At 42.5% G+C, this 22,718-nt stretch overlaps 1 protein-coding gene across 2 annotated transcripts in view; it reads right to left on the reverse strand.

The window, feature by feature from the left end:
• Positions 1-22,718, reverse strand: part of CCDC125 (coiled-coil domain containing 125) — a 35,942-nt gene that overhangs the window by 9,426 nt on the left and 3,798 nt on the right. Inside the window, exons 1-9 of one of the 2 annotated variants that reach the window (XM_029069634.2) lie at positions 21,009-21,236; positions 11,433-11,796; positions 6,868-6,935; positions 5,921-6,007; positions 4,171-4,248; positions 3,202-3,287; positions 1,806-1,888; positions 1,221-1,336; positions 32-139 (exon numbers count right to left, since the gene is read on the reverse strand). In XM_029069634.2, coding sequence (XP_028925467.1) covers positions 32-139; positions 1,221-1,336; positions 1,806-1,888; positions 3,202-3,287; positions 4,171-4,248; positions 5,921-6,007; positions 6,868-6,935; positions 11,433-11,706 — 900 coding nt within the window. In that variant the 5' untranslated portion in view covers positions 11,707-11,796; positions 21,009-21,236. Of the gene's footprint in view, positions 1-31; positions 140-1,220; positions 1,337-1,805; positions 1,889-3,201; positions 3,288-4,170; positions 4,249-5,920; positions 6,008-6,867; positions 6,936-11,432; positions 11,797-21,008; positions 21,237-22,718 lie in introns of those variants that run through there. The other variant, XM_007657563.4, reaches the window with a different exon arrangement.

Here is a 22,718-nt window from a genome sequence, read left to right on the forward strand (position 1 = left end):
AAAGGTATTGCTTCTCAACCAATGACATTACCTCTTGTTTGAGATGAAGAAGCTGTTTGCGAGTGGCAGCCGCCATTTTAGCACAGGAACAGGGTTGTCCGCCATGACTGGTACAGGTGCAGGCTCCAAGGACGGCCAGCTTTCAATCCAAAAACACTGACGTTTTTAGTAATCAAGCTGAGATTTATTTACCCACACGCAAAGGATTAGTCAAGCACCACTCTGCCCTGTGATAACACTAGCTCTGCTGTGCGCACTTGAAGGTTATTAAATCAACCTTGAGCTTCCTCCTTTTCAGGTCCAAAAATCCAGTTCCTTTAATTGTTACTCTTGGGTCTTAATTTTCAACCCTTTAATCATCTTCCTGGCTCTTCTCTGAACTCTCTCCAAGTCTCTTTAAATTGGGTAACCCAGAACAAGTTACAGGGTCAATAAGATGAAAGGATTTCTTCACTGTTCCTTCGTGCCACACTTTTCTTTACACCTCCCCATATGACACACTTTCCTCTTTAGTTAGTGCTCTACACAGCCTGATTTATGTGGCCAAAATGTTCATCTTGAGCACCTCCATGACACTTAGAAAGTAATTAAAACTCCTTTTTTTAAAGGTTAGTTTTTGAGAAAGTGTACAAGGAAGGGCACATAATTGCCCATTTTGGGGCAATCATACTTTCCTTTCTAAAGAACTAGTTAATAACATCACTTCTTAAAACATTAATCCTGATTGATAGAATAGCAGACACAACCTGGCCTAAGAGAATTACTTAGATGATTCAACAGGGGGTAATGTTTGTTCAGGCTGCTTTAATGCCACTAATTCTTAGTTCATTAAATCCAAACTCTCCTACGCACTATATCAATAGAGAATGTTTGATGATGATGATTGCGGACGATAAGGATGAAGAGGCAGAGGAGGAGGAAGAGTTATCTGCTTTTGTGCATTAGGAACAAGTGGGAAGAAGCAAACAAATGACCCTTGCTTTTCTGAGGGGAAGAGAGGAAGACTGCCCTAAAAATCTACAGCTCCCAGAAGCTCAGAAACAATACTCATCTGAACACAATCCATCACTTTCCCCGTCCTGAGTCTTAAACTGGCTAAGGCCAACAGGGTACTAACTAGGGGAGTAAAGGTAAGGCAAAAAGTCAGAGAAAATACTGGAGAGCCATTCCTTTATCAAAACACCCCACACACACACACACATAAATACGCACGGACTTACTTCAAAACCTGTAACCTCTGTAAGGCCACCTGTATTAAGACACATGTTTTCCTGAGCTATCTTCTGTTGTTTTTCATCAAGCATGGCAAGGAACTCCAGGCACTGCTGATTTAAAGCTATTAAATGGAATAAGAACATTTGGTTAGGAAATTCTAGCTCTAAACTCTCCAAGCAGTTTCCCTTCTTGGCTCTGCAAGGAAATAGTAAAAATGAACATGTATGGCAAATTATTCTCACTCTGCCAAAGTTATATATGGTCATTCTCTCATCCTGTTGGTATGATAATTCATTCAATAGTAATTGTAACAATTGTTTTCCGACATGGAGAAATTACTTATTAATCAATCCAATATTTATACTTCCGATAAATCTAGAAAATCTATTCCTTTTAATGGAATAGATTTTTCTAACTAACTGCAGTTTTGCATCTACCAACTCTATTGTATTGTGCTCTCCCAAGCATTTACTACAGTGTTTTGAACACAGTAAGCACTCAATAAATATCACTGATTGCCTGTTTTTACCAAGTTTCCTATAGAACATTTTTAAAAGCAAAGCACTTTCAGAGCCCTAGGTTTTGCTTACCTGCATTTTGAGATTTAAGGGCTTTAAGTTCTTCTGTTCTCAATTTCACGGTTTCTTTGAGGACCATGTTTTCACAGTATATTCTGTAAAAAAATAATGAGTAAAGAGCTTTTTGACCAATTTTTAAGTTATGACTGTTGTCACTGGAACATAAATATTGTCTTCCACTGTAAAGTAAATTAATATTTTAATGTGGTATATTAAAATTAAAAATTCCCATGGACTGAGGTAATGTTAAAAGTGTAAAGAATGACCATGTACTTTCAGAAAAGTGAGCTATTTTCCTAGAGCTGGATTTCTCTCTTTTTTTTTTTGCCATGCTGCATTTTCCTTCCATTTCCCTCCCTCAGCATTGCAGTGCTCTATCACGACATACAATTTTAAAATAAAATATTAGTAAAATTATTATTACTTTATTATAATAAACCCCTGGCAGTAATGTAAAGGAGACCACGTACTACAATCGTTACATATTTACAGCTTCTATGAGCTTTAAAGGGGAGAGCTGTGTAATTCAGAGCACAAAATTGATCACTAATGAAAGTATAAATTAAAAATCTTTTGGGAAGACATAGTCATCCTCCTAATGTTATATAATGCAAAGGAAGATTATTTTAGGAAAGCTTTTAATGTAATATACCAATATCTGCAAAGTCTCAAAAGGTCTGAGGGAAGACAAATGAGTAGACACCAAGCAAGTTTCACAGTCTAATTGAACATCACTCAATTGCATAATGACAATCACAAATGTCCCAGGAAGCCACAATCTGCTGTCTGCATGTGGAAATCTAGTATACTCACCATCAGCTCTGGTCCTTCAACTTGGTACCCCAACTTAACAAAAGTATTTCTATTTAGGAAATGTCAATTTTTCAAAGAAATATATGACAAAGTACAAAGGATTATTCCACCTACTAATAATTTAACATATGTCATTCAGTTACACTATTGAAGAACAGGTTGACATTATCAATGGAATTTATTGAGTGCTTACTGTGTGCAGAGCAGCACATCCTAAAAGGGGATTAGCTGAAAAGAAAAACCAACATGGATCTTCTGCTTATGGTTAAAAGATTATGTGAATAATGAATGACTAAAAGTCTTTATTGTTGTAGTTACAAGTGACATGTAAATATTCTTTTCTTAAAGTTATAAGACTATGAAACCATCCATATTAATAGGAAAGTCTGAAATAAAAACAAAGTGCACATTTGAAACTTTTGACCAAGACTTAGAGTGAAATCACAGGTTACTTCCTTGGAAGAGATTGTTTGAGATTTTATTTTCCACTTCATTTTGTGAAGAGGGAATACCAAGAAATATTCAACATATGGCTAAGTCACATATCTTAAATATTTAAGCAGGTTTTTTCACTATAAAGTTATAGACTACCAACCTGTCATATTTTTGGATCCAAGATTCTTCTATATTTTTAAATCTGTCCTGATCAAATTCTATTTCCCACTGCAAAGCATTTATTTCCTATAGAGAAAAAAGATTGGTCAGAGGGAAAAAAATGATAGCCACTATCACACAGACCAACATACTAAGACCGAAGTCTCCTTGAAAATGCATTTATTTCTAACTTGTTCTGTCCTGTTACATTAAAGACCAAAAATATTGACATATATATTTCCTTCAATCAATATTTCAGAAGTACACTTGTAAGGTAACTACTGTACAGTGAATTTCTGAAACCAAAACTAGGTCTAGCCCATCAAATGAACCGGATGCTTTCAGACATGTCTAATTTTGTCCCAAAGCCCTGTGACTTGTACTTGTAGGTCACAAACTTGCTAGGTCCATACAATGGCCAAGTCCACTCTCCCAAAGGATGGAGAGCAGGCAGAAGATGGAGGCAGAATTGGCGCAAAAGTGGGAAGCTGTGTGGCCTACTGGACAGAGCATGAGCCTGGAAGTCAGAAAGACCTGGGTTCTAACCCCAGCTCTGCCACTTGTCTGCTGTGTGGCCTTGGGCATATTGCTTGCTTCTCTGTGCTTCAGTTACCTCATCTGAAAAATGGGGATTTTACGAGCCCACATCGGGCAGGAACTGTGGTCAACTTGATTAGCCTGTATCTACCCCAGTGCTTAGTATGGTACCTGGCACATAACGAGCACTTAAATACCATTTTTTTAAAAAATGGGGGAGACTTGGGTGATCACAATGGACATGCAAAGCTGTAAATGTGGGTTTCTGTGTTTTCTCCAAGGCTACTCCTTTCAGAGACACAGAGCCTGGAGCTGTTGAGCTTGGGGTAGGGGTGGACATGGCAGTGGGGCGAGACTTAATGGCAGTGCTTCCCCCTCTAATGTTGGACCGTTTCTCATTCAGAACACCTTTTCATTAAAAAGGTCTGCTTACCTTTTCCAAAAATCTTTTTTGTTCCTCAGTTTTTCTGAGCATCTCCTTAGTATGGCTAGTGGCTCTGCCAAATACTGCCTGAAGGGAAAAAGATGAAACAAGCACACATATTAACTCTTTGTAACATGGATTAAAGTAAAGAGTACACAAGAGGAACTATTCTAAAGGCAAACAGTACCATTAGTGAATTGACTTGCTAGTTTAGGGCTGTTTCCTATATTATATTTTCTTGTGCTTTTTCCACCATTTGGATTATAAAAATCCAATAATCCAGGGTATGTGAAGCTGTCTGATAACATGATAAATACATCATTGACATTAAGGTATTGTTGTGATAATAACAGTACAATTGTTTAGGGAGAATCTAATAAGTGGGACTCATCCTTTTAAAAACTACTCCTTTTAAAAGCCTCTAAGGAGTTGTGGTGGTCCATGTATTCATTCATTCATTCAATCGTATTTATTGAGTGTTTACAGGTAGCCCACATGGACCTGTTTCAGAGGACAGTCCACAGTAGATCTTAAGTTTGAAATGATGGCTTAAATTTGGGCTTGCATGGGGCTCTGCTATGCTGGATAGCAGTATCCATTACTGCTTTTGCAGTTTTTCTAAATGCACATTTCTGCAATGGGAAGATTGTGTATTAGGTCAGGAAAAACAGGATTTAGCCTGGAGGTGACCCAGATTACTTCCTTGGAAAAGGCCAATTGAGATATTATGCCCCATTTCACTTTGCCGCTTCACTTTGTGGATACGAAAGATCTGGAAAGAAACCTCGCTAACTACTAGCAATGACCACCAAGATTGCTCATGATGAAGCAGTGTGCACATGGGCTACTCTCAACCAGGAAACCTGATTTTGAAGCAAATTTGGAGACATAAAATCAAGTGTCTAATTCCGGTTGAGGGAAAGCAATCCCTAATTCTAGGTTATCCATGCCTCTAAGTTTATCTGACGGTGTGCCATCTTGTTATAATAGCACCTTGTTCAACCAACTAAATGATGGGGTGGTATAAAACAAATATGTGAAAAGGGGGAAAAATTAGGAGAGGTGGTAGCGTGGGGGGAGAAAAAAACACACCTGAATGGAGAAACTTCAAAGACCAAGCTTCCTTTTGTCATAAAATTAAAAATGAAACCACTTCGTTTTGAACTGGGTGAGTAATCATCGTCAGTACCTCCTGAATATTTACTGAGTTGCACTTTACTGAGCACTTGGGAATATTCAAAAGTCAATTAATAAAATTTTCTAAGGGCCTACTGGGTGCAGAAGAGCACTAAATTAAGCACTTGGAGAGGATACAAGAGAGGTGGACGACATAATCTTTACCCACAAGGAGTTCACAATCTACTGGGAAGACAGACACCAAGATAGAAGAAAGAAGATATGCCCTTTAATAGAAGAGTAGGTAAATTTATACTACAAAACGGCCATAGGTGGTTAAGAGCACAGAAGGGCCGCAGTAAAGCAAAGTGCTGATGTGAGAGTTGGGAGGATGTCACCTGCTGCAATGAAAAATTAACTGCAGAAAGCTTCCTGAAGGTGGGATTTCAGAAGGGCTTTGTAGATGGGGAGAGCTGTAGTCTAGTTTGGGGGGAGAGGGCGGTCTATATAAAATTAGAGATGCAGTTCCTACCCTGAGGTGCTTACAGACAAGTGCGGAGACATACTGAACACAAACTGCAAAAAGACAATTAAGAAGAAGAGAAAAGGCAGATGGGCCCATGAGATTTTTAAGGACTCTTACCAAGTTTTGAAGAATTTTTAAGGCTTCCTCCTTCCCTTTGAGCTGTCTTTGAGATGCCTCAAGTTCAATTCTTAAAGTCTCTACTTCCTGGGGAATAAGTGAAATTAGAAAATAAAAGTATATTCCCCTTCTGCAAATACACAACTCCAATATCATACTGATGTTTATTTTACTACCTAATATTAATTTTATACCATGGTCTTAAAACACTTTATAAGTTAATTCTCACTTCTGACATCAATTTCTCTCTTTTTATAGAAGAATAAATTATCCAGGACCCCAAGACAAAACATGCTCAGTTCAGTTTAGAATTACAATTCCATATTGCCTCTTTAATTCATTATTTCATTTTCACAAATAATTTGGAAAAAAAATCCTTCAACATAAATTTTTTTTTAACCTACAAAATAAATATAAGCCAAACCCCGTCACTAGCTTGACCCAAGAGTCAAACACATCCCTGCTCACCTACATCTTATCCTGCCTCACTGCTTCTCTCACTTGCCCTTGAAGGGTACATCCTTATCCTCATCCTTGCTCCCTTCCTCAAATTTTTCAGAATGTGAGCTGGCTCGGGAGTCAGAAGTCGTGGGTTCTAATCCCGGCTCCGCCTCTTGTCAGCTGTGTAACCTTGGGCAAGTCACTTAACTTCTCTGTGCCTCAGTTATCTCATCTGTAAAATGGGGATGAAGGCTGTGAGCCCTTCGTGGGACAACCTGATTACCTTGTACCTACCCCAGCACTTAGAACAGTGCTTGGCACATAGTAAGCGCTTAACAAATACCAACATTATTACTGTCAAACCCACTGAAAACAGGAGGATGGGAAGATCTAGAAAGTTGAGTATTTGTTTCTAACTCACTTCAACATGGCATATCACTAACTCCATCTGGATTTTAGTTGCATGAAAACTCTCCCAGATCGACACACGAACGATCAGTACCTACCATGAGAACTTCACAAAGGCGTTGCCTTAATTCTTCATTAGACAATTCAGAATTAAAACCTACAAGGACTATAATCAGTTACTAGGTTAGTACTTCTCATAGTTCATAAGCAAATAAAATATACAAACTTAAAAAAAATCTCAAGTTTTGAAAAAGCACAAAACAAAATATAAAAAGTTACACATTATTCCTACTAGAAAAATTGAAGTAATACCACAGGTACAAAAAGCATAAGAAGAAAAGCAGGCCATACTAAGTCAGGTCAAGGACACCTTCAAGAACAGCGCTCCTAGTCTACCCTATATTTATCCTCCTTGCTAGAGCTGTAGCAACCAAAATCCTTAATTTTTCCCTGTTACAGAGCCTTCATGAGCCATTGTCCATGAATTCAACTAAACTCTTGGTCAGTTTTCTCATTTTTCTCTCTAGTAACTCTTTATTATTATTGTTTTCTCACTAATGCAGCGTGGCTTAGCAGAAAGAGCCCGGGCTTGGGAGTCAGAGGTTGTGGGTTCTAGAGAAGCAGCGTGGCTCAGTGGAAAGAGCACGGGCTTTGGAGTCAGAGGTCATGGGTTCGAATCCCGACTCAGCCACTGGTCAGCTGTGTGACTTTGGGCAAGTCACTTAACTTTTCGGTGCCTCAGTTACCCCATCTGTAAAATGGGGATTAAGACTGTGAGCCCCACTGGGACAACCTGATTCCCCTGTGTCTACCCCAGCGCTTAGAACAGTGCTCGGCACAGAGTAAGCGCTTAATACCAACATTATTATTATTATTATTATTAATCCCGGTTCCGCCATCTGTGTGACCTTGGGCAAGTCACTAAACTTCTCCGTGCCTCAGTTACTTCACCCGTAAAAATGGAGATTAAAAAATGTGAGCCCCACGTGGGACAATCTGATTACCCTGTATCTACCCCAGCGCTTAGAACAGGGCTCTGCACATAGTAAGCGCTTAACAAATACCATAATTATTACTAATGAATTTTCCAAGCCCTGTTGCTAGGTGGACTAGCAAAGGAGTTTTGCTGCCACCTAGTGACAAAACTGAGTGCTCCCCGGATCACCCCTGACGTTTTCTGCACCTTGTACTATCATCCATCCTATTTATTGAGCGCTTTCTGTGTGCACAGCATTGTACTAAGCGCTTGAGAGAGTACAGTGTAACAGAGGTGGTAGACACATTCCCTGCCCACTAACGAGCTTACAGTCTAAAGGGATTCAAGATTGTGTTCTTCCTATTCCACTTCACAGAACGTATTTTTTCCATTTTTATTTTTTCCCTTTCTCCCACATTCCACTTTGCTCCATTAGTGCTCAGTTTCTTCCTTGCACATTCAAAATATTTTTAGAGGGTTTAAGTTACATTAGTTTTCCTCCTCTCTCCAGGCCACATTTCGCTCTGCGGCCCGGATCTCTTTGCTAATACATCGTTCTGCACAACTCATCGACTCCTTGAAAACTTCCTACGGTTGCTCATTCCTCTCCCCACCAAGCAGAAACTTCTCACTATTGGCTTTAAAGCTCTCAATCAGCTCTTGCCCCAGCCTTATCCTCACTCTTCCCAGCAAACACACTTCACTTTTCTCAAGCCAAACCACTCACCGTACTTGACTCCCGTGTCTCTCATGGGCAATCTCTTGTCCTCATCCTCCCTTCTGCCTTGAACCGCTTACCATGTCGCATCGGGCAGACCACCACGCTCCGTATCAAGGCCCTTCTGAAATCACATCTCCCTACCAAGGCCCTCCAAGAGGATTTCTTGATTAATATTTTCTCATCTTCCCATTCTATTTCTTCACCTACTTCCACTTCAGCACTGGGGTGCTAGTTCATCTCTATTTGTCTTTATACTCTAGTTTAGTGTAACTCCTTTCCACTAGATTGTAAACTCCTTGAGGGTAGAGATAACTTCTACTACCTATTGAACTTTCAGTGCTCTGCACAGAGTGATCAACTCAATAAATACTGCTGATTGAGTGATTGTGCTTCTACAATTGATCCTGTATAGGCAATTTATTACTCTATTTTATTAATGATGTGTATATCTCTGATTCTGTTTATCTATTTTGATGGCATTGATGCCTGATTACTTGTTTTGTTTTGCTGTCTCCCCCATTTAGACTGTGAGCCCGTTGTTGGGCAGGGATTGTCTCTATCTGTTGCCAAATTGTACATTCCAAGTGCTTAGTACAGTGCTCAGTGCACAGTAAGAGCTCAATAAATACGATTGAATGAATGAATGAATACCTGACCTTTGTTTTGAGGGGGTTAAAAACTCATTTGTTGGAGCAACCATGTTCTGCAACTAACTGAGCCTAAAGACACCATGCCCATTTTTAAAAAATGCAATAAAGAACGATAATTATGGTACTGGTTAAGCACTTAACTATATGCCAAGCACTATTCTAAGGGCTGGGGTAGATACACGTTAATCAGTTCGGACACAGTCCCCGTCCCACATGGGGCTCACGGTCTAAGTAGGAGGGAGTAGTATTTAATCCCCATTTTACTGAAGAAGGAACTGAAGCCCAGAGAAGGGAAGTGACTTGTCCAAGGTCACACAGCAGAGACATGGCTGAGCCGGGATCAGAGTCCAAGTCTTCCGACTACCAAGCCCATGCTCTTTCCACTGGGACATGATGCTTTAATGAATTTCTTGAGCACTTACTGTAAGCAGAGCCCTGTACGAAGCGCTTGGGAGAGAACAATACAGCAGAGGTGGGAGACACATTGCCTGCCCACAGCCTTAAGCAATGACAAATGGAGATGTGCCGCCTGACAGAAAGAGCATAGGAGATGCCGTGCAAGCCTCCACTCCTCCACTTGCCTACTCTGGGACCTTGGGGAGGTCACTTAACTTCTCTGTGCCTCAGTTCCCTCATCCACAAAAATGGGCATAAAATACCCACTTTCCCTCTTCAACTGGGAGTGCCAGGTTAGGACAGAAACTGTATTTGTGCCGAATACCTTACCTCTACCCCAGGGTTTAGCATGTGTTTGGCACATTATAAGTGCATAATAATGATAACAATAATAATAATAATAATAATAATACATTAAAATTTGATTTCCAACCTGTAGGGGAATGAGAGGTGTCAATTAAGGAGCTCTGCACAGATCACACAGGGGATCTATGATTCCCATTAAAGCTGCATAATTAAAGTTGGCCAAGATGTGAGAGTTCCAGATGTGCTAACCCTAAATATATTTAAATTGACATATTTTGCCCTACCTGTAACTTATTTTAGTGTTGACCTCCCCCACTAGTTTTTAAGATCCTTTGAGGGGAAGACTGTAGACATAAGTCTCCTAACTCTATTGTATCCTCCCAAGTGCTTTGTCCAGGTCTCTGCTTAGTCAGAGAAGCAGCATGGCGTAGTGGATAGAGCACGGGCCTGGGATTCAGAAGGTCTTGGGTTCTAATTCTGGCTCCGCCCCTTGTTTGCTGGGTGACCTTGGTCAAGCCACTTCACTTCTCTGTGCCTCAGTTACTTCATCTGTAAAATGGGGATCAAGACCATGAGCTCCACATGGCACAGGGACTGTGTCCCACCTGATGTGCTTGTATCCACTTCAGTGCTTAGTACAGTGGCTGGGACAGAGTAAGTGCTTAATAAATACCATAATTATTATTAGTAATAATAATTAGTAGTAGTGGTTGTATTAAGTGCTCAATAAATACTATTGGTCATCTGTTGGGATTCCTGCCCCAGAAAAGCCAAGTCCCCACACTGGTCACTGAAATTGTAATAAAAAGGAGAATCAACAAAAAGCAGACACACTCTCTGCCCACAATGAGCTTACAGTTTAGAGGATGGAGGCTTCTCTCCATGGGAGCAACAAATAATAATAATGGGTGGTATTTGTTAAGTGCTTACTATGAGCCAAGCACTGTACTAAGCTCTGGGATAGATATGAGATCATCAGGTCCCACATGGAGCTCCCAGTTGAAGAGGGAGAACAGGTGAATCCCCATTTTACAGATGAGGGAACTGAGGCACAGATAAGTTAAGTGATTTGCCCCAAGTCACATATCAGGAAAGTGGCAGAGTCAGGATTAATAATAATAATAATAATAATAATAATAACAATGTTGGTATTTGTTAAGCGCTTACTATGTGCAGAGCACTGTTCTAAGCACTGAGGTACATACAGGGTAATCAGCTTGTCCCACGTGAGGCTCACAGTCTACATCCCCATTTTACAGATGAGGAAAACGAGGCACAGAGAAGTGAAGTGACTTGCCCAAAGTCACACAGCTGACAAGTGACAGAGCCGGGATTCGAACCGATGACCTCTGACTCCCAAGCCCGGGCTCTTTCCGCTGAGCCACAAGGCCTTCTGACTCCCAGGCCCATGCTCTCTCCAACCAGGCCTGGTACTCCACTAAGAAAATTGCTCGATTTGGGGAATTTCAGAAAGTCCGATTTCTATAGCTTCTGGTTGGTAAAGCATCAGATAAAACAGTTTTCACTGTATTAATAACTTGACTATAACTTTACAAAGTTTTGCACAGTTGGTGGAGTGAGAAAAACTTGAGAACATTAGCATATTGGTCTTACCAGAGCTATTTTTCCGGCTGCAATCAGCAACTGTGCTTTGTCCGTGCCTCTGGGATAATGTTTCATACAGGTCACTGCACTTTGAGGAACGAAAAACGGCATCATCATTTTCTTCCGCCAGCCCTGAAATCTGGGGAGGCCGTGAGTCTCTCCCATTTGATCCTTTTCTTGATTTAAATGCACAAACACTCAAGGAGCCCATTTCATAAAGGCCACCAGGCCTCCTACCAAGTCCATCTCCTAAGTCTCCATTTGCCATGTCATCTTCTTCCATTCCTGAGTTTTGCTCCTCTACCTCTCTGGGTGCTGTAGCTACTGTACTCGTTGGCAACGTGAATATTGATCTTGCAGGAGCACCTGGTAGCTTCAGACAGGAAAAATAATCCTCCATCAGACCACTGACTTACAAGACAGAAAGCAAATTTAAATTTTACCCATGGAAAATTCCAGAATTTCCTACCACCAGTTCACGACAGCACGGTAAGGTGTGAGTAATGCTCCAACAAACAAAAAAGTTTTAAATGCAATCAAAGGCCCTTAAGACTACTTACTGTTCATCCAACTGATGTTAGTGACAAGAAATCCAACTTGGGATCCCAAGAACTGGTGGTAAATTACAGGAGAGAATGGATAGCTTTCACCAAGTTCAGCGTTCTGCTAAGGGTGATACAGCAGAGCTGATCTTTGCCAACAGGGCACAAAAAATAAACACACCTATCTAAACTTTCTTTCCAAGAATGAAGGAAGTAGTTTCAGTTTTACAATGTCTTGATCATATAACTTGGTAACCAGTTTGCTGCCAAGTCCAGAATAAATAAGTGAGGAATATGTCAAGGTTCTCTTTCTTCTCCTTCTTCCTGAACTGTAAAGTCCTATTAAACAAATCCTGTCCTGGTACAGGAATATTTCTCGATAATTGATGTGCAAAAATACCGATAAAAGAGATTTATTATAGTTATAATGCAGATTCAACATCACAGTCTGACATTTTCAAGTACAAAAACAAATGACATGTTTTCACATTTCTGGGCAGGGAATGTGTCTGTTCATTATCGTATTGTCCTCTCCCAAGAATTTAGTACGGTGCTCTGCACACAGCAAGCACTCAATAAATACGATTTAATGAATATTTCAAAATGAATACATCCCGCTGTTAATTCCTAATTTATGGTCACAACTAGCACATAGACATTATTGTTACATTTATTATCCAACAAGAGGATCCCAGATAGATCCTGCTACACTGCCAGTTCTTGATATCCATCAGTAAACGAGAAAGTCATCTATTAGTCGATTCATTTATTTGAAAGAATTAATATGGCTGTTTAAGTTGGCTTACCACCTGCAAATGCCCCAAATGACTCGTCAACGAGACCGGCTGGGAGGGCTGGGGCAGGAGGGAGATGGAGGGACAATGCAGGACTCCTTGAACCCTCTCATACCCTCTTCCCATCTGCTGCAACCCCAGGGGTGTGGGACTGCAGTAAGAACAGCCCTAAGGAAAGACTGTTCACATAATGGTAATAACAATTACGGTATTTGTTAAGTGCTTACTATGTGTCAGGCAGTGTTCTAAGCGCTGAGATGGATAAAAGCAAATCAGGTTGGATACAGTCCCTGTCCCATGTGGGGCTCAGAATCTCAATCCCCAGTTTATAGAGGAGGTAACTGCAGCACAGAGAAGTGAAGTGACTTGCCCACGGCCACACAGCAGACAAGTTGTAGAGGCGGGACTGCCCTCCAGGCCATCACCACCTCAGCCTCTTCTCCCTTCAGGGCTCTATAAATACCATTTTTATTATTGGGTCCCTGCTCTCTGACCCTAGGCTCATTTTGCAGACAGTGGGGGAAGAACAGCAAAGATAAACCTCCTGCTCCCAGTGTGTGTATTCTGTGGTACTTGTTAAGCGCTTACTGTGTGCCACACATTGTATTAGGCACCGATGTAGGTACGAGATAATCAGATTGGATACAGTCAGATGGGGCTCACAGCCTAAATAGAAGGGAGTAGGATTTAATCCCTATCATACGGACGAGGAAACTGAGGCATAGAGAAGTTAAGTGAGTTGCCCAAGCTCGCACTGCAGACAAGTGTGGAGCTGGGATTAGAACCCAGGTCCTTTGACTCCCAGGCCTGTGTGCTGTTTCCACCGGACCACACTGCTTCTCTCTTCGGCTTCTCCCTCATCTATCCCTCTTGCCCAATCAAAATCTGTCCACAGATTCTCCTTGTGAACTGTGTGCTGGAAGCCTAGGCATTTTACCTGCTCCTCCCTCCCTTCCCTTTGGCCGTTTGTCACCAAGTGCAGGAGTGGCAAATGACAGGCTTGATAGCCTGCTCCCTCCCCGACGCATAACAGCTGGGACAGAAAACGTAGTCAAACATGAAGATATACTCAGTGTGTTAGAAACACCAAAAAGGGGCTTGGTTTAGACGGCAAACTCCTTTAGGGGAAGGATTGTATCTATTGTTACTGTTGTGCTTTCCTAAGGGCACCTCATAAGTGCCCAATAAATACCACTGATTGACTCTGTCTGTTTGCCTTTTACTCACTTCCTGATGCCTTCTCAAACTTGTAGATTAATTAGGCAGTCTTCTTCATTCCTCTCTCTCTAATTCACAGACGCAGCCAGTCAATTCAGTCCCCAAATCCCCTCGGTTCTACCTTCACCACATCTCTAAAACCTGCTCCTTCCTCTCCAGCGAAATTGTGACCACCCTGGGACAAGCATTTAACTCCTGCTTCTACTTCTGTATCACCCTCTTTCTTGGCTGACCTCCCTGGATTCTCTCTCTCTCTCCGTTCCAGTCCACGTTTCACTCTGCTGCCCGGATCGTTTTTCTAGGAAAAGTTATTATAATTGTCGGATTTGTCAAACGCTTACTAAGTGCCAAGCACTGCACTAAGCGCCAGGTAGATAGATAAAAAACAGTGTGGCTTAGTGGATCGAGCATGGGCCGGGGAATCGGAAGGACCTGGGTTCTAATCCCAGCTCCGCTACTTGTCTGCTGTGTGATCTTGGGCAAGTCACTTCACTGGGCCTGTTACCTCATCTGTAAAATGGGGACCAGGACTGCGAGCCCCACGAGGGACATGGCACTCAATCAGCTCTCCCCCTCCTACCTAACCTCATTCCTCTCCTACTACAACCCAGTCCACATTCTTTGCTCCTCTAACAACAACCTGCTTACTGTACCCTCATCTCATTTCTCTCATTGACCCCTTGCTCTGTGCTCACCCTCCTTCCTGCCTGGAGCCCCCCACCCCTTGCACTTCACATCCAACAGACCACCACTCTACCCATCTACAAAGCTCTACTAAAATATCTCCTCCAAGAAGTCTACCTTGATTAACTTCTCATTTCCCCACCCTTTTTGCCCTCCCTTCTGCGCCACCTAATAATAACAATAATTACTATTATGGTACTTGTTAAGGGCTCACTATGTGCCAAGCACGGTTCTAAGCACTGGGGTACAAGTTAATCGGGTTGGACACAGTCCCTGTCCCACATGGGGTGCTCAAACCCCATTTTACCTATGAGATAACTGAGGGTCAGAGAAGTGAAGTGACTTGTCCAAGGTCACACAGCAGACAGGTGACGGAGCCGAGAATAGAACCCAGGTCCTTCAGATTCCCAGGCCCGGGCTCTAACCACTAAGCCACACTGCTTCCATGCACATGACTGTACCCCTTAAGCACTTTGATACTCACCCCACCCCACAATCAATCAACAGTTTTTATTCAGTGCTTATTGAGTGCACAGCACTGTACTAAGCACTCAGGAAAGAACAGTACAACAGAGTTGGTAGATACGATCCCTCCCCTCAAGGAGTTGACAGTCTACAGGGGGAGGCAGGCACTAAAATGAATTACAGATAAGGAAATAGAGTATAGGAATGTTTACAGAAGAACTGCAGGGCTGGCGTGAGCATGAAAGTGCTTACGGGGTTCACAGAAAAGTGCAGAGTAGAGGCAGGGGGTAAGGAGGATAAGGGTAACTAGGACTTAGTCAGGGAAGGCCTCTTGAAAAGCTTGTGATTTTAGGATGATTCTAAAGAAAAGGAGAGTGGGGGTCTGCCAGATATGATGAAGGAGGAAGTTCCAGGCCCGAGGGAGGGCGTGGGCAAGGGGCCGGTGGCAGGAAAAGCGAGATCAAAACATAAGAGAGTAGGCTGGTGTCCGAGGAGCGGAATGTGAGGGTTGGATTATAGTAGGAGATCAGCGAGGAGAAGTAAGAGGGAGGTTGCTTTAAAACCCAATGCTAAGGAGGTTCTACTTTATGCAGAGCTGGATGTGCAATCACTGGAGGCTCCTTAGGAGTGGTGAGATGTGGACTTCATGGTTTTTCAGAAAAAAATTATCCAGGCAGCAGAGTGAAGTGTGGACTGAAGAAGGGAGAGTCAGGAGGTGGTATCACTTATGTTTAATATGCTTATTATACTCTGCTGCTTCCCCAATTTAAAATTTATTGTAATGTCTCTCTGCCTCCCCATTAGATTCTCAGCTCCTTGAGGGCAGGGATTATGTCTATCAACTTTATTGTAGAGACTACAAGTGCTTTGCATAGTGCTAAGTAATGATGCTGCTACTTGGCCCTACTGCCTGTGTGAGATTATCATGGTGGAAGGACACTTTCTCTCCAAGGATGCCTGAGGAGTTCTGATGCTTCTGCTACAGGGGAAGTTGATAAGCACCTAATAGGTGGGGAACAACCATTAGCAAGGCAAAAAGGGAACAAACTCCTTGGCTAGGAAAGTGAAGGGAAGCATTTTTTTTCTCTCTTTAAAACTATGCTGCCCCAGCCACTCAAGAACTTGGCACCTTGACTCATCTGCCGTTTCGCAGAAGACACCATCATCATCTGGAGTCCCCAGGTCCAGATTCAATGCTTTTAAAATGAATTTTAAATACTATTAATGGACTGGTTGATTTCCCTCTCCTATGCCAGAACATATCTACCTTAGAGGCGACTGGGGCAACTGCCAAGAGCTGCTGAAGTTTAAAAGAGCGTGGCCTAGTGGAAAAGGCATAGTCCAGGGAGATAGAAGGACCTGAGTTCTAGTCCTGATTTCACAGGATTTAGACAACCGTTCACCACTTGTCTGCCGTGTGACCTTGGACAAGTCACTTTTCTGTCCTAACTCATCTGAAAACTGGTGATTGTGAGTTTCGTGTGGGATGTGGACTGGGTCCAATCTGATTAGTCTGTAGTTATTCCACTTAGTAGTGCCTGGCACATAGTAGTTCTTCAATGCCATTTAAAAAATTGAGTTTCCCTTTGCATTATTCCCAATGATCAAGCACAAACCCAGGAGCACTTAGAAAAATGAAGCCTCCCCATTTTTTTCAAATCACAACTCTCCATTAATCACAGAATCAGGGAAGGAAAGTCTCCACCTGGGATTTCCTGCACTCTGACACACTTCTCCCACTCCTCCCCTCCAATAACATGAATCTCACCACCAGTGTTTGTACCTGGAAATCAACTCCACGCCCCTTTTCAGTAGGGGGAAAAAAAAGCATTGGTAGAACAATCCGTAGGATTGTTCCTACGGAAAATTGTGCACCATTTCAGTATTCCTCAGTTCTCCCTCTTGTACCTCTTATACCTGACCTGTCCTAAATGCATTAGAACAACCTTATTAACCTTTTATTCCCACTATCTCCATCTTTGAATCATCACTCAAGCTTCACTTTTCTAGAAATCTTTCTGGTTATTTCCACCTATTGTTCAAACTGGCGGCACAATCAACATTCCATTTTCTTCAGTGAGTTTTTGTCTTCAGTTTGTATATCTGACTGAATAATCACCTGACATTAGATTATAAATTCCTTCAGGATAGGGCCTGAATCTGTTTTTAGCACCCACTAGTAGTATTTATCAAACATCAGCGTGGTGTAATGCAATTTTATCAGGCACTTGGGAAGTACAGAGTAAACAAGTGACATATTCCCTACCTACAAGGAGTTCACACACTAAGAGGGGAGACAAAGATAAAAGAATCTACAACACTGTCAAAATAAATTGAGTGGACATGTATACCCGAGTGCTGAGGGAGTAAATAAATTCATAATAGGGATGTGCCCCAAGCACCTACTAAGCAGATGGTCACTTCACAGGGATTCAGTAGTTACTTGTTAAACAAAGTGGCAGACTCCTGAGGGGGTGAAGTGAAAAGCAGTCTGTTGTGAAACAATGACGGCAACTTTTGAAAAAAAATGTAATTTTTTTGGATTTATATATAAAAAGCTAGCAACTCCTGACTTGGACCATTAGTAATTTCACACTGCTCCATCGCAATTATTTAGATGACTTTTTTTAACCAAAAATACACTTGCATTTTGCCATGACTTCCTTCCTACACCTCCTATTGCCCAAGTTTAGCTAAACAAATAGGACTTCCCCATCCTTGACCCCTCCTTTAAGAAATATCTCCTCTTTTAACATTAAAGCTAGGCTCTTATTTGCCAAATGACAGAAGGGCATGATTTTCATCAAGGCCTTAATTCCTCAGGGTAAAAACGGCCTTAATTCCTCAGGGTAAAAACTTTTTTTAAGACAAATTAAGGATTAGAACCACCAATCGTTTAAGATAGTAACAGGTGTATGAGGACTGTATAATTCTCACTTGTGTATTTTTCCCTGGGATTAATACAGTGCTCTGCACAGAGTAGGTGCTTAATTCCTACTCCTAAAGCTGAATTAAAGCTCTTATGTTTTATTATAAGTATATTCTAAGGAGAAAATGCTATCGATATGATTAAAATCTTAATCGAGACCTTCTGACAAAACTCTCCCAACTGCTACTCTTCTAGGAATAACAGTCAAAACAAAATTTCAATCATCAATTTATAACCAATAGTTATAGCAAGCTAAGGTCTTGAGCAAATCAAACTACAATAGGAATAAGCAGAGAAGCAGCCTGGCCTAGGAGATAGAGCACACTTGGGCGGTCAGAGGATCTGGATTCTAATTCTTGGGCTGCCATTTGCTTGCTGTGTGAGTTTGGGCAAATCACTTAACTTATCTGTGTCTCAGCTTCCTCATCTCTAAAATAGGGATTTTAAATACCTATTCAGCCTCCTACTTGGCCATATGAGGACTCAAGGAAGACAGCGCCCAACATGATAAACTTGAACTTACCCCAGGGTTTTGAACAGTGCTTGACACAAAGTAGGCAATTAAATATCATACTAAAAATAAGAACTGTTAAACTATTAAAATAAGAACTATTATACTAAAAATAAGAACTAGGCATGTGCTACCACAGCAGCGGTTGTTTTCTGCATACACTATCTCTAAAGTCCCCTGGGCAGTAGTGGCGTAAACGTACATCCTAAAAGAGAAATGCTGAAGTGAAAAGAAGGCTGCCCTGTCAGGATGGTCTCCATACTAAGCCTGAAAAACATTTTAGGGGATTTTTCTCCTAAGAGTTACCCTTCACAGGAACAAATATTTAAAACAGTCCTAAAAGAGATGATGAAAGATTGCGGGATTAGTCAACGAAATACTCCGGTGTACAAAGCAGCGTGGTTTAGTGACTAGAGCATAGGCCTTGGAATCAGAAGGTCATGGGTTCTAATCCCGGCTCTACCACAAGTCTGCTGTGAGACCTTGGGCAAATCACTTCACTTCTCTGGGCCTCAGTTACTTCATCTGTAAAATGGGGATTGGGACTGTGAGCTCTAGGTGGGACAATGGTTATGTCCAACCTGATTAGCTTGTATCTAACTCAGCGTTTAGAACAGTGCTTGACACATAGTAAGTGCTTAACAAGTGCCATAATTATTATTGTTACAAGTTTAATGCAGGCGCCTGCAATATGGGGAGACAGGCAACAAAACAAGTAGAAAGGACATGAAGGGATATTTGAAACATTCATTCATTCCATCGCATTTATTGAGCTCTTACTGTGTGCAGAGCACCGGACTGAGCACCTGGAAAGGACAGTACCGCAAAGGGGAATGGAAAATCACTCACGCTTCCAACCTTCCTTCTTTCATTCATTCAATCGTATTTACTGAGCACTATGTGCAGAGCACTGTACTAAGTGCTTGGAAGGGACTGTGTCCATGCATTATTATATTGTACTCTCCCAAGCACTTAGTACAGTGCTTTGCACACAGTAAGTGCTCAATAAATTCGATTGAATGGAATGTAAAATAACTGAGGCCCAGAAGTGAAATGACTTATCCAAAGCCACTCAGCAGACAAGTGGTGGAGGCGGTATTAGAGCGCAGGTCATTCATTCATTTATTCAATAGAATGTACTGAGCGCTTACTATGTGCAGAGCACTGTACTAAACACTTGGAATGTACAATTTGGCAACAGATAGAGACAATCCCTGCCCAATGACGGGCTCACAGTCTAATCCCAGGCCCGGGCTCTATCCACGTGGCTCAGTGGAAAGAGCCCGGGCTTGGGAGTCAGAGGTCATGGGTTTTAATCCCAGATCCACCGCTTGTCAGCTGTGTGACCCTGGGCAAGTCACTTCACTTCTCTGGGCCTCAGTTATCTCATCTGCAAAAGGGGGATGAAGATTGTGAGCCTCATGTGGGACAACCTGATCACCTTGTATCCTCCCCAGTACTTAGAACAGTGCTCTGCAAAGACTAAGCGCTTAACAAATGCCATCGTCATTATTACTACAATTTGTCAACAGATAGAAACAATTCCTGCCCAACAACGGGCTCACAGTCTAAACGGGGGAGACAGACAACAAAACAACACAAAACAAGTAGTCTGGCGTCCATATCATCAAGATAAACAGAATCACAGATAGCTACACATCATTAAGAAAACTGTGGGAGCTGGGCAGGTCAAGCTTTGAAGCTGGAGCACTTTTTGGTAAAACCCCATTTAGACTGTGAGCCCGTTGTTGGGCAGGGATTGTTTCTATCTGCTGCTGAATTGTACATTCCAAACGCTTAATACAGTGCTGTGCACACAGTCATAATAATAATCATGTTGGTATTTGTTAAGCGCTTACTATGTGCAGAGCACTGTTCTAAGCGCTGAGGGAGATACAGGGTAATCAGGTTGTCCTACGTGAGGCTCACAGTTAATCTCCATTTTACAGATGTAACTGAAGCAGAGAAATGACTTGCCCACAGTCACACAGCTGACAAGTGGTAGAGCCGGAATTCGAACCCATGACTTCTGACTCCCAAACCCGGGCTCTTTCCACTGAGCCACGCTGCCTCTCTAATAATAACGCTGGTATTTGTTAAGCGCTTACTATGTGCAGAGCACTGTTCTAAGCGTTGGGGTAGATACAAGATCATCAGGTTGTCCTACGTGAGGCTCACAGTTAATCCCCATTTTACAGATGTAACTGAGGCAGAGAAGTGACTTGCCCACAGTCACACAGCTGACAAGTGGCAGATTGGAAGCCATGACCTCTGACTCCCAAGCCCGGGCTCTTTCCACTGAGCCACGCTGCTCAGCAAGCGCTCAGTAAATACGACTGGATGGATGGATGGATGGATGGATGGATGGATGGATGGATGGATGGATGGATGGATGGATGGATGGATGGATGGATGGATGGAGAACCGAGTGGTCGTGCTCACCTGAAATGCCAACCCGCCGACGACGCAGGCGCGGCCGGGCTCAGGTCAAGGCTCAGGTCAAGGCCCAGGCCCAGGCCTAGGCCTCAGGCCCTGGGGCGGGCGGTGTCTGAGCCCGGGGCCTCCTCCCTGAACGAGGACTGTCCGACCTGACCAGCCCCGACCCGACCCGACCCGGCCCGGCCCGCGGGGAAGGGTCTTCTTCGGCGGGGAGCGAAGCCTGGCCCTCCTCAGGGACGGGGGAGGCTCCCTCAGGCAGGACCGCCCCAAACATGGCCGGCCCCCTTCCCAACCACGTGACCCGCTGACCCGCCCCTATGCCATCTCTTTCATTCACTCATTCCTCCCTTCCCTCAATCCTATTTATTAAGCCTTTCGGTCATTCTTTCCTTCATTCAGTACTATTTATTGAGCCTTTCAGTCACTCCTTCCTTCCATCACCCCTATTTATTGAGCCTTTCAGTCATTCCTTCCTTCACTCCCATTTATTGAGCCTTTCAGTCATTCCTTCCTTCCTTCACTCCTATTTACTGAGCCTTTCAGTCATTCCTTCCTTCCTTCACTCCTATTTATTGAGCCTTTCAGTCATTCCTTCCTTCCTTCGCTATTTATTGAGCCTTTCAGTCATTCCTTCCTTCAATCCTATTTATTGGGTCTTTCAATCATTTCTTCCTTCATTCAATCCTATTTATTGAGCCATTTCAGTCATTCCTTCCTTCCTTCAATCCTATTTATTGAGCCCTTGCTGTGTGCAGAGCACTGGACTGAGCCCTTGGAATTTACACTTTGGCCAGAGAGAGACCATCCCTGCCCAACAATGGGCTCGCAGTCTAAACAGGGGAGACGAACAGCAAAGCGAAACAAGTAGTCAGACATCAATTCATTCAATCGTATTTCTTGAGCGCATACTATGTGCAGAGCAGTGTCCTAAGCGCTTGGAAGGTACACTTCAGCCACAGAGAGAGACTATCCCTGCCCAACAAAGGGCTCACAGTCTAGAAGGAGGGAGAAGCAAAACAAAACAAGGAGTCAGGCAACAATTCACTCATTCATTCAATCGTATTTATTGAGCACTTACATGTGCAGAGCACTGTCCTAAGCGCTTGGAAAGTACAATTCGGCCAGAGAGAGAGACAGTCCCTACCCAACAATGGGCTCGCAATCTAGAAAGGGTGAGACACTAAGCGCTTATTGTGTACCAGCCTCTCACCTAAGCTCTGGAGTACAGACAATGATGAGGATGATATTTGTTAAGCGCTTACCATGTGCCAAGCACTGCTCTAAGCATTGGGGGGAGATCCAAGTCTATCAGGTTGTCCCACATGAGGCTCACAGTCTTCATCCCATTTTACAGATGAGGTAATTGAGGCACAGAGAAAGTGAAGTGACTTGTTCAAAGTCACAGAGCTGACAAGTGGCGGTGCTGGGATTAGAACCCACGACCTCTGACTCCCCAGCCTGGGCTTTTTCCACTAAGCCATGCTGCTTCTACAAATGAAGAATTGGGATAGATACAAGTGAATCAGACTCTGTTCATTGGCTTTTCTTTTTAATAGTATTTGCTAAGCGTTTATGTGTCAGACACTGAACTTATCGCTGAGGGAGTTACAAGCTAATGAGGGTTTGTTTTTTTTTAATGGTTCGTGTTTACCGTATGCCGAGCACCAAATAATAATGATGATGGTATTTGTTAAGCACTTACTATGTGCCAAG

The sequence above is a fragment of the Ornithorhynchus anatinus genome, chromosome 1 (genome assembly GCF_004115215.2).
Source record: "Ornithorhynchus anatinus isolate Pmale09 chromosome 1, mOrnAna1.pri.v4, whole genome shotgun sequence".
NCBI classification, from domain to species: domain Eukaryota; kingdom Metazoa; phylum Chordata; class Mammalia; order Monotremata; family Ornithorhynchidae; genus Ornithorhynchus; species Ornithorhynchus anatinus.